This window comes from Eufriesea mexicana, unplaced genomic scaffold (genome assembly GCF_001483705.2).
Source record: "Eufriesea mexicana isolate 0111107269 unplaced genomic scaffold, ASM148370v2 scaffold1653, whole genome shotgun sequence".
Classification (NCBI taxonomy): domain Eukaryota; kingdom Metazoa; phylum Arthropoda; class Insecta; order Hymenoptera; family Apidae; genus Eufriesea; species Eufriesea mexicana.
This window is the reverse complement of record NW_016909884.1, coordinates 655,690-666,945: the sequence shown is the minus strand read 5'-3', so window position 1 is coordinate 666,945 and position 11,256 is coordinate 655,690. Positions and strand designations below refer to the sequence as shown.

General features: G+C 36.6%; 5 protein-coding genes across 5 annotated transcripts; 2 read left to right on the top strand and 3 right to left on the bottom strand.

Moving 5' to 3' along the window:
- Positions 1-5: 5 nt before the first annotated feature.
- On the bottom strand, positions 6-1,530 carry LOC108548796 (uncharacterized). Its single transcript, XM_017901917.1, has 5 exons — positions 1,432-1,530; positions 1,268-1,353; positions 953-1,139; positions 739-880; positions 6-658 (listed from the first exon to the last, which is right to left on the bottom strand). The coding sequence occupies exons 1-5, from the start codon at positions 1,528-1,530 to the stop codon at positions 255-257; spliced, it is 918 nt and encodes a 305-aa protein (XP_017757406.1). The 3' UTR covers positions 6-254.
- Positions 1,531-3,317: 1,787 nt separating this feature from the next.
- On the top strand, positions 3,318-4,780 carry LOC108548918 (uncharacterized). The gene is made up of 4 exons (XM_017902055.1): positions 3,318-3,676; positions 3,766-3,949; positions 4,025-4,196; positions 4,270-4,780. The coding sequence occupies exons 1-4, from the start codon at positions 3,500-3,502 to the stop codon at positions 4,424-4,426; spliced, it is 690 nt and encodes a 229-aa protein (XP_017757544.1). The 5' UTR covers positions 3,318-3,499; the 3' UTR covers positions 4,427-4,780.
- Positions 4,781-4,927: 147 nt separating this feature from the next.
- LOC108548846 (L-asparaginase) lies at positions 4,928-8,221 on the bottom strand. The gene is made up of 8 exons (XM_017901970.1): positions 7,758-8,221; positions 7,548-7,659; positions 7,309-7,423; positions 6,725-7,061; positions 6,118-6,432; positions 5,714-6,018; positions 5,465-5,638; positions 4,928-5,375 (listed from the first exon to the last, which is right to left on the bottom strand). Exons 1-8 carry the CDS (start codon positions 7,963-7,965, stop codon positions 5,058-5,060), a joined length of 1,884 nt encoding a protein of 627 aa, XP_017757459.1. The 5' UTR covers positions 7,966-8,221; the 3' UTR covers positions 4,928-5,057.
- Positions 8,222-8,587: 366 nt separating this feature from the next.
- LOC108548794 (ADP/ATP translocase 3) lies at positions 8,588-10,047 on the bottom strand. The gene is made up of 5 exons (XM_017901916.1): positions 9,667-10,047; positions 9,283-9,587; positions 8,899-9,121; positions 8,672-8,815; positions 8,588-8,608 (listed from the first exon to the last, which is right to left on the bottom strand). The coding sequence occupies exons 1-5, from the start codon at positions 10,045-10,047 to the stop codon at positions 8,588-8,590; spliced, it is 1,074 nt and encodes a 357-aa protein (XP_017757405.1).
- Positions 10,048-10,217: 170 nt separating this feature from the next.
- On the top strand, positions 10,218-11,241 carry Saysd1 (SAYSVFN motif domain containing 1). Its single transcript, XM_017902022.1, has 2 exons — positions 10,218-10,556; positions 10,742-11,241. The coding sequence occupies exons 1-2, from the start codon at positions 10,392-10,394 to the stop codon at positions 11,063-11,065; spliced, it is 489 nt and encodes a 162-aa protein (XP_017757511.1). The 5' UTR covers positions 10,218-10,391; the 3' UTR covers positions 11,066-11,241.
- The last annotated feature ends 15 nt before the right edge of the window (positions 11,242-11,256 follow it).

Below are 11,256 nucleotides of genomic sequence, written 5' to 3'. Positions count from 1 at the left end.
CTACCTGCAAGTACTTAACTTACGACTAAATTTTACATTACTCCCCGGAAAACCGATCACATTCGATTAAGCGAACCATACGAGTACAAGCACGTTTATAACTCGTTTTGTCATATGGCGATAATGTATGCTACGTTCTCATTCCTTTTACTTTATCTAAAAAGTGTACGTTTCCGGGAAACCATCGGGTTTCATTGTCGGGAAACCGAGTCGGACTATTCTGCTGCGTTATCAGAAACTTCGAACCCTAACAATTACAAAGTCCCAGTTCCCGTGGTCGCTGTGGTCCCTGTGTTAACCGCAGCGACTGCAGAGATTACGTTGGATAACAGGGACAGCATAGTTTCCATGGAAAATCCACACTGTGGATAAATCCGGGAACAAGTTCGACCGGCCCTTCCTGCTTCCACGGCCTCCTGTATCGCGGTGCCTTGCATGGCAGTACGGAATATTTGATTCGTCGTGATCGTATCGATCACTCGATCAAACGACGAGAGCTTCTCATCGTCGTCCAACTTATTAGCCTCTTTTACGGACGACGAGGCTTGCTGCGAATAGGTGCACACTGCTCGCTGCATACAGGATGTCGTGTCGATGCCGTGACGTGCCAGCACGTCGTCCATTTTTGTCATGATCTGGGTGAAACCGCTCTCTTCACCTAGAATTAAAGATTCGACGCTATGATAATGCTCGACTCGATCATTTCCCATTGCGAAAATAAATCACAAAGTAACTTACTTCTTGCGTAATGTCCGTAAGTTCCAGAAAGGACGTAGAGCAACTTGGGAATGATGAGAATGGACCCTATCCCTATAATGGCGCCCAGGAACAGGCCACCTAGGTCTATCTTCGCTGGAGCATACGTCGACACCCCATAGCCCTGGATCCAATTTGCATTACTCGATTATCGAAGAATGTTTCATGGGAAGATTTTACTTTTAGGATGACTTACGCTTCCTGTGCTACCAAGATTCGTGAAACTAAACCGTGGTTCTTGGTTGCGATCCGTGATATCGTTGTTGTCCAAATCACCCCGTCTCGTGGATGTCTCACTGCGCAGTTCTGCTTGAGAAGGCATAGCTAGCTGGTCTTGGGACTTCGCGTTCTTTTCCATGTAAATCATGGAACTCGGTATAAACCTATTCGCGATTGATTAAGCTTGGTCATGACATGTCTTCGTGATTTGCTCGTGGAGAAAGAAGATTCAAAATTAATCTCGAAATTCTCTCTGTTACAATTACCAATCAGTTCTCAAGAAGGATCTTACCCTCCATCGTCAAACTTCGGGTTGCCTTCCGCGATAGCCACAGAAGAAAATAGAAAGAGGATAAGATTTCGGATTTTGCTCGGCATCTGTGGAAACGAAAATTTGGGAAATGGATTAAAACGTTGTCTTCCATGAATCTGCTTTTGTTGTAGTGAAGCTGATACCTCTGTGAAACGGAAAAGACAGGCCAGTACTTCGTGTCGTATGGTTTGGTCTTGAAGAAACTGGAGGACACCGACATTGTTCCTGGCATATATAGTCATGCACCTACTCCGAATCGTCACGACATGACAAACCATGGACATAATTGGAACCAGTGGTTTCGCTTTCATTGTTAGATTTCCATGGGACGCTATCACGGTCCGTGACTCTGGCCTCTTCTGAAGAAGCAACGGGTAAACTGTCGCTACGAATCACTCGCTACGGCATTGTCGACCAGCCCGAAATAATTTATCTTTCGCAAGATCGATAAGGATCTGCTAATTCGTCCATCTCTTCCTAAACGCATGAAGATTACGCTTTGTAAGAAACAAGCGGTTACTTGTCGCTGTGTTGTAAAACACTGTGCTATTACAGACGATACGTAGACAATCTGTACATAATAATTCAATCCTCTTACAACAGGATAAACATGGTGGACATACAGTCTGGTGCAAAAATAAATTCTTTTACAATACGATATTCTTGTAACACGGTTTCCATGTACAACTGCTTAAATTTTTACAGATGTCGAGGGGCACCTAATCAATTTTATGACAACCCTAATCTCCACTTTTAGGAGATAAGAAAGGATTATTGGTAATTACACGGGACAGAATTAGACGAGCATAAAATTTGTCAAAGGACTACGCTTATAATGAGATTTTAAACTAAGTATCATTTGAATAAAGTAATTGGTCTCAACGCTATGCCACTTAAGGAGATTTGCCTTCCAAGTGAAGAAAATGAACTCTAAACCTATTATAGTGATCATATCTTACACGTTGATTGCCACGGAGGCCACCAGTGACCGACGCTTGTCTGCTTTCCGAAAATTTAAAGAATATAAATGAACAGAGAAGATTGCGAAATCAAAAATTGCGCTATTTTTTCTTCTTTTTTCACCATATTTCTTAATAATTCATTATATCCTAAGAACAATAGAAATTTTATCGTGGCCTGAGCGTATCATATGAAACATGCATGGCAGTCAACGTGTTAAATTTTTAATTAAGAATTCTGCATTCAACGTTATCGCTTTGGCCACTTGTCTTCTCCATTTTCCTTCTGATACAAGTACAATCGATTTTTCTGCATCTCTTTTAGCGTTCACAGAAGACATACGATGTTGATACAACAAGAGACGAATTAACTTCTTTACAGTATCCTTGTTAAATGAAATTCGTGACAGTATTATGTTACAGGTCGACAGTTGCAGTGATCCAGCATCGATCTTGAATTTTCGCAGACAAAGTGTGGCAAGTAAGAATATCTCGCGATATTTTGCCTGCGAAAGGCTGCAGAAACCGGTATACGTTTCACGAATAAGCCGTCTACCTGAGTTTGAGACGAGGAATTCGTTCTGCAGGTTGCTCTGGAAAATTCACGAAAGTCGAGGCTCGTAAGCATACACTAACAAACCTCACATATGAATGCACACATAAATTCAAAATTATCCTGTGTCCCTCGACTCTCCAATCTCAATTGTCCTACCATTTCCTTCTCTTCCTTTCTTCTTCTTCTTTTTTTTTTTAAATTAGAATCTTGTTAAAAATAAATTTCTCAGTCAAATGGATTTCATATGCATTCGATCGTGGAATCTTGCTAAATCTCATCGGGTCTTGCCAAATATAAGAAATCTTCGCGCGAGGCCACTTTTGGTGAAAATAATGAAACGCGAGCGTAATTACGAAACGTGGAATTCTGTGCGCGAATTTGCGGAATTAGGCGTGACGATGACCGGCATAACAGCTATGGCTCGTTTCGTGACAGTAATTTAACCAGAGCTCTCTTTTAGGTTCGTTAATTCTGCTCGTGAAAATAGAATTTCCTACTTGACGAGGGTGGGCTGTCTCCTGTACAAAAACTGCTGGCAGGAATCAAGGATTCGTCACACGTACCTCTGTGCTCGCTTCAATTGGTCGATTTAAGTATAAGATTCAAGTATAAAGAAAATCCTGAATAGCGAGTAATCTGCTCTAATTGCTCGTAGCGGGACCAGTCCTTGCCACTGTCTTCGTCGGAAGAGTAAAAATGAGAGACTCGTTTAAATCTACAGTGACGTTGTTGATATGTCTTCTGCTGCACTGTTCCGAATCGAAAGACAGCAGCAACGGGAAAACAAAAGCTTCGAGGGGTCACGGTAAAGCATATGGAAAATATCCAGGCGGTGGCTTGATCTCCTTCAATACGGAACAAGAAAAGTTAGACGTAAGTTTCGATAAACAATCTTTAATTTCTATTTAATTTAAGTGGATTATTTTTATCGTACGTATTCCTATTTCTCACGACTGTTACAGATTGATTGGTCTGTAACTATTCCCTTCATTTCGATTCCTCTGGAGCACAAGATAGGGGAGAACGGTGAAGTGTCGCCATGGCTGAACGTTAATACAAAAGCTCTTGGAGTCGTTGGATTAATAACCACTCTCTTTAGCGTGGTTACACCATTATTCTCGAAAACGCATCCACAGTATAATTATCGTGAGTAAATGTATCTAAAATATTGTATTCATTAATGTTCTTTTTATTATTTCTTCTTTGTTTGTGTAATTTTAGGGTCGATGGACAATGAGCAATGGCTGCAAATGGGAGATACTATCAACGAAATGATTTTTGGCAATAATTATGTGGCACCGTGCATGCAACGTGTCGTTTGCTCGATTGTATCAGTGGCCACGCAGTCGGAAAATCCGACAAGTGCTGACAAGATAATCGATGGATTATCGAGGTAAAAGTTAGAAACAAAAATAAAGTATTTAATCCAATGAGGATGGCTTAATGTTTCGTTGAATTGGATACAGTCATAGATGGTTCAAAGACGTCACAAATGGCACGATCATCCAAGATGCTGTGCTTACCGGACGGAAAGGAGACCATGATTGTGCTTATATTTACAAGGATTGCTCAATAACGCCGCAGTTCCTGAAAACTATAATGAATGAATTCGGGATAGTGTGAAATGTGATGTATATTTCACTACTATATAAATACAAAGAATGTTTTTGTACAAAATGTAAGAAATTACTGGTCGGTTCTTCACACCTTAAACTCGTAACTTACTATGCTCAAGGAAATACGTTATTATCTTAACTCGCGCGGTATGAAATATCTTCACGTGCACTGCTGCGTGATCTAGACATAATCACCGTCACTTTAGACTTTCACTTTTCGTTAGCTATTGTGTGAAATATTTAATAGCGCTCCTACGATAAATTAACGTATTTACGTGGTTCGTCGTATTCGCAATCATTAAAATATGAAAACCATTGTTATATATTATTTGAGCTAGAACGCAAATACAACACACAAATAACCAAACATTTCACATTATTGTGTCTAAAATAAATATTCATCTTATTTGTATCCCAATGTATTTTTTGGTTTAGAATTATGCGAATGTAGCTACATAACAAGCAGTGTTTGCATTGTTTTACTTTATTTTACTTTCATCTTGTCGTTTATTTGTATCTCAATGTATTTTTTGATTTAGAATTACGCGTTTGTAGCTGCATAACAACTAGTGTCTGCATTGTTTTACTTTATTTCACTTTCATCTCGTAGTTTTAACTAGTGTATTCGATGGATCGAGTCATGACAGCAGCGTTACTGCTTCCGTATAACCTGATACTTTGGCGAGATCGTACGGTGATTGATGCGTTTTATCCAAAGTCTTCGTGTCTACATTGTGCTCCAACAAGAACTTAATAGCTTGTATTTTACCGTGCAGCGCGGCGAAATGCAGAGGTGTTCTTCCAGAAAAATCTTTCTGTGAAAAGTCCGCGTTTGCCAACTCATATGACTTTAAACGCTTCATATTTCCAACGGCCGCTGCAGCACATATTTTCTCGCCTATTATGTAACCGCGTCCATGTAAATGTGCACCACTCTGGATCAGTATCTTAATGATCTGAAAAAGTAGAATAAAAAATTCCTTTAATTATTTTAAAGCTTACTATGAAATGTAACGTTTGTTATACCAACGGAGTGATGTTATACCTCGTGATGATCGAATTCTATCGCATCGCTAAGAGGTGTACGATTAAATCGATCCTTGATATGAACGTTTGCACCCATTCTTAAAAGATTACAAACGATATTAACATCACCTTCGCAGCAAGCAATATGTAAAGCCGTTCGACCATCTGCATTTTGCTGGGAAATGTTTGCACCCTAAAATAAAAGCATGTGCTAATATCGAGAAAAAAGTTTTCACGATGAAGATGCCCCAATGATATATATACGTACATATCTTTTTAATGCTTCAAGTTTCATTACGTCACGATTTTTCACGGCGGTATTCAACATTGCAGGGAAGAGAATCGATCCCAGTTCTTGACGCTCTGTCGATGAAGAAATTCTCAAAGATCTTGCAACTGCCTCCACAAGATCTAGATCTTCAAGATAAGGAGGTCGGCCAGCGGTTAATTCCCCGCGTAGATTTATTTGCATCATTTCGATTTTCGTTTGTGCATCCCATTCTTCCTTTGATAATACGTAGGAAAGTTTAGTCAGTGCAGCTTCCGGTGTCATATCGAAACCTGATATTACACCTGCAAATTACAAAGTTCTTATTTTTAAATGTTAATTTCGAATTCGAATCTTGAATTTCAAATTTCACATTTCATAAATAATTTTAATTATATACGTACCAACTTCCTGGAGCAACTTTCCAGATTCATATGCATTTGAAACGTAGCCTGCCGAACATTGCGTAATGTTGACAATAATAATTCCACGTTTCGTAGCTGCGTGCAGTTCTTGCATTATATCATGCCGATTTGTGGGAACGTTTCCTATACCGTAGGTCTGCAACACAACACCCTCGATCGGGGGTTGTAAACATGCTCTTACCAAGTGTGTGGTTATACTCGGAAATATTCGAAGCAATCCAACATTCCTGTTCAAGTTTGCATGTACGTGAAACTTTTCCAATGTACACGATCGAAATATTGCTCGATAATCTACTATAATATATGTACACATTAGGCTGATATTTATAAAAGGTTATAAAAGGTATACTAAACATATTCCTAAACTATATTTATATGCATCACGTATGATAATATATGATAATATACCTATTTCTGGTAAAATTATCGAATTGCTACTTCCTCACTGATTTTTATTAATGTATTGCATTTAAAATTCTGTTTAACAATTGAGAATATAGGCTATGGAAGCAAACATTCTACGCCAGACAGATAAAACTACAACCAATTAAGCAAAATGTATTTCATAATTGGGTCAAGTGCTAACCTTCTATCTTAATGTTGGTTTTAGCTAGGGTTGGAAAATTCGGCGAATCAAACGCGTCAAATGAAATGGTCGATATTTTACAAGTACGATTTCCTCTCATCAACTTCGTACCAAAATACACGCATACTTCTGGTATATTATAATTCGCTGCTATTATTAGAGACGACAGGAAGTTGTCCAGACCGTCACTTCTACTGTCGAAAATTGAGATTTGAGAGCCGGTTAAAATGACTATCTTGCCGAGAGATTCAAGCATGAAAGATAGAGCAGATGCTGTGTAGCTCAAAGTGTCCGTTCCATGTAGAACTACGAATCCGTCGAAATGCTCGTAAGATTGCTAAAACAAAAAATTATATTAAATGTAAAGTTTTTTCTCTACACTTAAAAGACAATAACGATATTTAAAAGAATTCAATGAATCTAATATCAAGAGAAAAACTTTCTAACTTCATTTAAATGTATTTGTGTGCTTCTCACTCATTTGCATACATTCCTGAGGCAAGTTTTATGAACACACACACACACACTTGATTAAATAGAATTAAGAACTCCGTAGTATTTATAGCACAACAGAAAAATTTCACCTTAATATCTTTAGCGATACGAATCCAATCGTCTATTGTCATATCAGATGAATCACGCAGTGGCGAATACTCCAATATCTTATAAATAACACGTTTATTGTCTTTCGCAGACAACCTTTAAAAAGAAATTATTAAAAATTAATAATCATTCATTTGTCAGAGAGTATTACAAACTTATTAAAATTATTCATTTACTCTGACTTTTAAATCAATTCGAAACATTAGATACCTGCACTTACGGAAGTACTAGTGGTCCCATTGATCCGAATCGTTCCTCAGCGTATTGTTTGTCGTGGAGATGTGGATAATTGCGCAGGGTTTTCACGAAAGCATTTGCCTTAGGGACGAGAACTATAACGAGATAATAAATTGAATTATTTCTATAATTTTTACCAGGTTATTCCAATTTTAATCCCTCATAGGGGAGGAAAATATTACACATATATTACCTCCATCTCTATTTCTGATCATTCCAATGGTACCGCCGGTATAAAGCACGAGCACATGGCTATCAGTGACATTCTCCGTATCCAAACGACCAGAACTGTTGTTTCTTAAATCTCCAATACCTCTTGTTTTCTGATTATCAACGTGATCCTTCGCGTGAGACATATCTATAAGTGATTCTGACATGGACCCTCGTGGACAGTGAGACATTATCGTTGCGAGAACTCTGCTAAGAATAATTTATACTTTCTTTAGGCTGTGAAAGTGATCACCGGATCGTTTCAATATAATCTGCGAGTAATACGGCGAGACGGCGAGTAAGGCAAAAGGCACGGAGCACCAATTATCTTAAAATATACATATCTCACGATCACGACTATAAAGTTTACAAAGAACTGGTAGAATATACAATCATAGATTAGCTCTTCTATTACATTGCTTCCTCGGTGACATCATATTAGAAATAAATTTCATCATACTATGATCTTCAATATAAAAAATTCTTGGTGCCTCATTGCCCTCTTACCTAATACTGTGGTCGAGCTTGATAATATTTTACAAATTGCAGCTATCTCCGACCGTATTATTGTTTGTAAAAAGCATATGCATTATCAAATATTCAACTGCTGTGTAATAAACCAATATGCATACGAGTACAAAAGAATTTACAAAATACATGTACTTTTTAAATTATTTAGTTTTTTCGCAATGTATATTTTATCTATACAAGAAGACAATACAAGACTTCTTTTAGATATATACAATGCAACAATGCACGATCTCAAATTTATCTTCGTGTACTTTACTATACGTCCGATCTTGATAACAATCTTCAAGTCTCAGATTTAGTATTCTAAAAGATATATTTTTTATGAATTAACAGTGTAAAATTATCGATAAGTTATAAAAGAAATACCTTCGACTCTATCAGTTGGTCGAAACGTCCCTTAATTACGTCATACGTAACCAATACAAAAGACCCACAAATAGCCGTCATTAAATTAGCAGAGATGCCTCTGTAGAAGCCGACTGGACCATCCTTTTCTATAATATTATTGATCTAACGAAATATAATTTCATCAATCGTACTGATTAAATAAAATAAAAATTCTCATTAAAATTATTTTATAATTTTTTACTGACCACTTGCCGAATTGATACATAATTTTTCGGACCACGCCCGCTCCAAAGCATTTTCTGTTTAGACGCAGTATCTAAGGGATAGGATATGACTGTCGCGATGCTAGATGCTAATTGAGCGAGGGCCAAAGATACCAAGAATGGTGCGTTTACTCTGTGAGGATCCGTCCCATAATTGTTCAAGTATGTACTTTTACCAATTGTATATGCACCAAAGTAGATGGATCTATAAAGTTCGTAATAAATTTGTAACCCAAATTAACACACTATAAGGTTAGAAAATAACTTTATTATCCCGTTATTTATCTATATTTCATTTTTTGAATAACTTAAAATATTGTTTTGTTACATTAAAATTGTAAAAACTTCTAGTGAGAAAAGTCTCGCCCAGCGCGTACTGCCCCTGCCACGCTAAGTATTATTACTTTAAACCTGTACAAGGATAGTCCGCAAACCGAAAGAGATAATCCTTGATAAAAGCCTCTGTAACCATCGCTTTTGTAAACCTTGCTCAAGCAGTCGTTCAGACTGTAGAATTCTCTCTTAATCATCTTATTATCACCAACATCTACCGTTATTCGTGTATTGCAGAAATTAAGAGGGTAAAGGATAGTACAGGATGTAACACCGACTGCACCACCAGTCAAAAATGGCAAAATGATATGACTGTAAACTGTCCTCGATTGAATCATCTGAGTAAAACTATTAAATGTTTATGCACATTAAAGAAGAATAAATAAAAAATTTGGATGAATAATTTTTCAAACGTACTTTTTGGAAGATTTCGTAATATAAATCGTAGAAGGAAAAATTAATTGCTTGGGCTGGGAAATATCGGCAAATGTTGAGAACATTTCCGCGCCACAGAGACCATAATCCCTGTTCCTTTGGTATTCTAATAAGTGCATTTAAAATGCCAGAATAAGCAGATCGTTCCGGAATTCCTATTTGCCGACTACTCGCCTGTGTTTGTAAAATCAATTTAATCCTTTCTATCGGAGCAATCATAGATCGAAATATGATAGCTAAAATCCCTGAAATGATGAAGGAAGCACCAAAATCAACAGCAACACGTAATCGAGTGTCTAGTCCATTCAGTAATTTAACGTCAATCGTAGAGTCAGATTGTGTTGCACGTTTGTCTTGAGCCATTTTCAATACTAATTCATTAAAAATATTCTTTAACCTATATGACGTATAACACTGTGTTGTTTAACATAATATTAGTTTGTTTTACTATGGAGAATAAATTATTTAAATGTGAATTAAACAAACTTCGTTCGGACAATTTGGTCACGTGTGAATAACAATTTGTACATTCCACAGGAACCTATAATATATATGTGGACCAATAACATAGTGTATAAATAATGCAACTATAATAATTGACCAATCCTTTTACGAAATGGTTATTATATTGTAAACTGAATCGCGAATGAATATAACGCAACGTACTTAATGATAACTTTGTTTAACACTCGATATTCGCATACAGTATGGTTGGAGATAATATAAAAAATAGACTTAACACATATAGACGCCAGAAATACAGAGAAGAAATGTCAGAATCAGTTAAGAATATGATACAATCTGTCTTACCGTGGAGTAGAAATAAATCAGCTGAAGATTCTTCAGTGGTAACGCCATTGAACGATGTGAAGGTAAGGTTATGTCACGCATGACATGTACGGCATTTTTTTATATTACTGTGATAGTTTTACATCATTAACATTGAATAAGTACTGTAATGCAATACATACACTTATTTCATAAGAAATAATCAAAATAATATTTATTACAAAATGTATACAATAGATCAATATGATTAAGAACTAAAGAGTTCCAGGATGACCAGGATATGGAAAGTACTTGTTCTGATGATAGTGTCAACCAATCACAATGTACAATGCTAAGAATAATAGCATATCTATTATACTTTCTTCTATGGGTCACCTTATATATTATTGCAATTGAATTTGAATTTGGAGCAGTATATTTTATTTTATCTACATTAATATTTATTTGGCTGAATACTCGATCTAGACCAAAGAAACCAGGTGAACTTAGTGCCTATTCTGTATTTAATCCAGACTGTAAAGCTATTGAAGGAACACTTGACGCATCACAATTTGAAAGGGAGCTAATATATGGCATGGGAAACATACATTAATTTAAATTATACAATATTTGAATCGATCTAATTTATCACAGGCAAAGTAATTCACATTTTGTACTTCTATGTGTATAAATGTACGTGTCTGTATATTTTATAATAGTATGCAAATGAAAAATAGGAACTCCTAGATAAAAAATTAAGCTAAGTGTCAAAAATGAAGCTAAGTAAAAGTGTGAAAAAATATT

Coding starts and splice junctions, on each gene's coding strand:
- LOC108548796 (XM_017901917.1), bottom strand. CDS start 1,530: ATGACTATATATGCCAGGAACAATGTCGGTGTCCTCCAGTTTCTTCAA. Junction 1,354..1,431: donor GTCTTTTCCGTTTCACAGAG/GTATCAGCTTCA, acceptor TCGTTTCCACAG/ATGCCGAGCAAAATCCGAAA. Junction 659..738: donor TTACGGACATTACGCAAGAA/GTAAGTTACTTT, acceptor CTTTAATTCTAG/GTGAAGAGAGCGGTTTCACC.
- LOC108548918 (XM_017902055.1), top strand. CDS start 3,500: ATGAGAGACTCGTTTAAATCTACAGTGACGTTGTTGATATGTCTTCTG. Junction 3,677..3,765: donor CGGAACAAGAAAAGTTAGAC/GTAAGTTTCGAT, acceptor CGACTGTTACAG/ATTGATTGGTCTGTAACTAT. Junction 3,950..4,024: donor GCATCCACAGTATAATTATC/GTGAGTAAATGT, acceptor GTGTAATTTTAG/GGTCGATGGACAATGAGCAA.
- LOC108548846 (XM_017901970.1), bottom strand. CDS start 7,965: ATGTCTCACTGTCCACGAGGGTCCATGTCAGAATCACTTATAGATATG. Junction 7,062..7,308: donor GTATCGCTAAAGATATTAAG/GTGAAATTTTTC, acceptor TTTTTGTTTTAG/CAATCTTACGAGCATTTCGA. Junction 6,433..6,724: donor AACCAACATTAAGATAGAAG/GTTAGCACTTGA, acceptor CATATATTATAG/TAGATTATCGAGCAATATTT.
- LOC108548794 (XM_017901916.1), bottom strand. CDS start 10,047: ATGGCTCAAGACAAACGTGCAACACAATCTGACTCTACGATTGACGTT. Junction 9,588..9,666: donor ATTACGAAATCTTCCAAAAA/GTACGTTTGAAA, acceptor AGTTTTACTCAG/ATGATTCAATCGAGGACAGT. Junction 8,609..8,671: donor ACCAACTGATAGAGTCGAAG/GTATTTCTTTTA, acceptor TATATCTTTTAG/AATACTAAATCTGAGACTTG.
- Saysd1 (XM_017902022.1), top strand. CDS start 10,392: ATGGTTGGAGATAATATAAAAAATAGACTTAACACATATAGACGCCAG. Junction 10,557..10,741: donor CGCCATTGAACGATGTGAAG/GTAAGGTTATGT, acceptor AAAGAGTTCCAG/GATGACCAGGATATGGAAAG.